Here is an 802-nt window from a genome sequence, read left to right on the forward strand (position 1 = left end):
TGTTGGGAACTGATGAAGAAAAAGGATGGAGATGGGGTGACTCCAGTGTTCATGGATGCTGTGCAGATTTAAAGGACTCCATTTGTGAGGGAAGGAAGCCACAGATGGTCAAACAGCTGCTCATCAGATCATTGGAGCAGGAGGCCTTTAATGTTCTACAGTGATGGATTTTTAACACACTTTACTATTTTGACAACACTTTTTGTGTTTTATTTGAAAACACATGTACATTTGCAATGTATCTTGGCCATATACTCACTCAACTCTTTCCTTCCAATTCCCTCTCCTTGGCCCTCACAACACATTTTCCTCCCAAGTTCATGTNAGTGACTCTCCATCTGTCAGGTTCCATCTTTAATGCAGAGTCTAGGACTGTTCACAAATGTGTGCAGTGTTTATCCACAGACAGAATGTCACATAAATACCCCAATATCCCCCACATCCCCACCCCTTCATATCTCTCCCACAAAGGCTCAAGACACATCAATAAAAGTGTTCAGGGGTTCAGCAAAGGGACCATGGCATGTCATTATGGGTTGTATGACTGATGGGGATTTTGATTGTCCTGTCTCTGGTGCAGCTGAAGGAGAAAGGACCTGGCCTGGTGGAGCCCTCTGAGACCCTGTCTCTCACCTGCACTGTCTCTGGGTTCTCATTAACCAGCTATAATGTACACTGTGTCCGCCAGCCTCCAGGAAAGGATCTGGAGTAGACGGGAGGAATAGGTTATCATGGAAGCCTAGCATATAATTCAGCTCTGCAATCCAGAATCAGCATCAGCAGGGACACCTCCAAGAGTCAA

General features: G+C 45.4%; 1 protein-coding gene across 1 annotated transcript in view; it reads left to right on the plus strand.

Annotated features, from left to right (window-relative positions):
* Positions 1-712, plus strand: part of LOC118239020 — an 8,745-nt gene extending 8,033 nt beyond the window's left edge. The window contains exon 4 of the mRNA XM_035445908.1: positions 581-712. Coding sequence (XP_035301799.1) covers positions 581-712 — 132 coding nt within the window. The remainder of the gene's footprint in view (positions 1-580) is intronic.
* The last annotated feature ends 90 nt before the right edge of the window (positions 713-802 follow it).

Source organism: Cricetulus griseus, chromosome 5 (genome assembly GCF_003668045.3).
Source record: "Cricetulus griseus strain 17A/GY chromosome 5, alternate assembly CriGri-PICRH-1.0, whole genome shotgun sequence".
In the NCBI taxonomy this organism is placed as follows: Eukaryota; Metazoa; Chordata; class Mammalia; order Rodentia; family Cricetidae; genus Cricetulus; species Cricetulus griseus.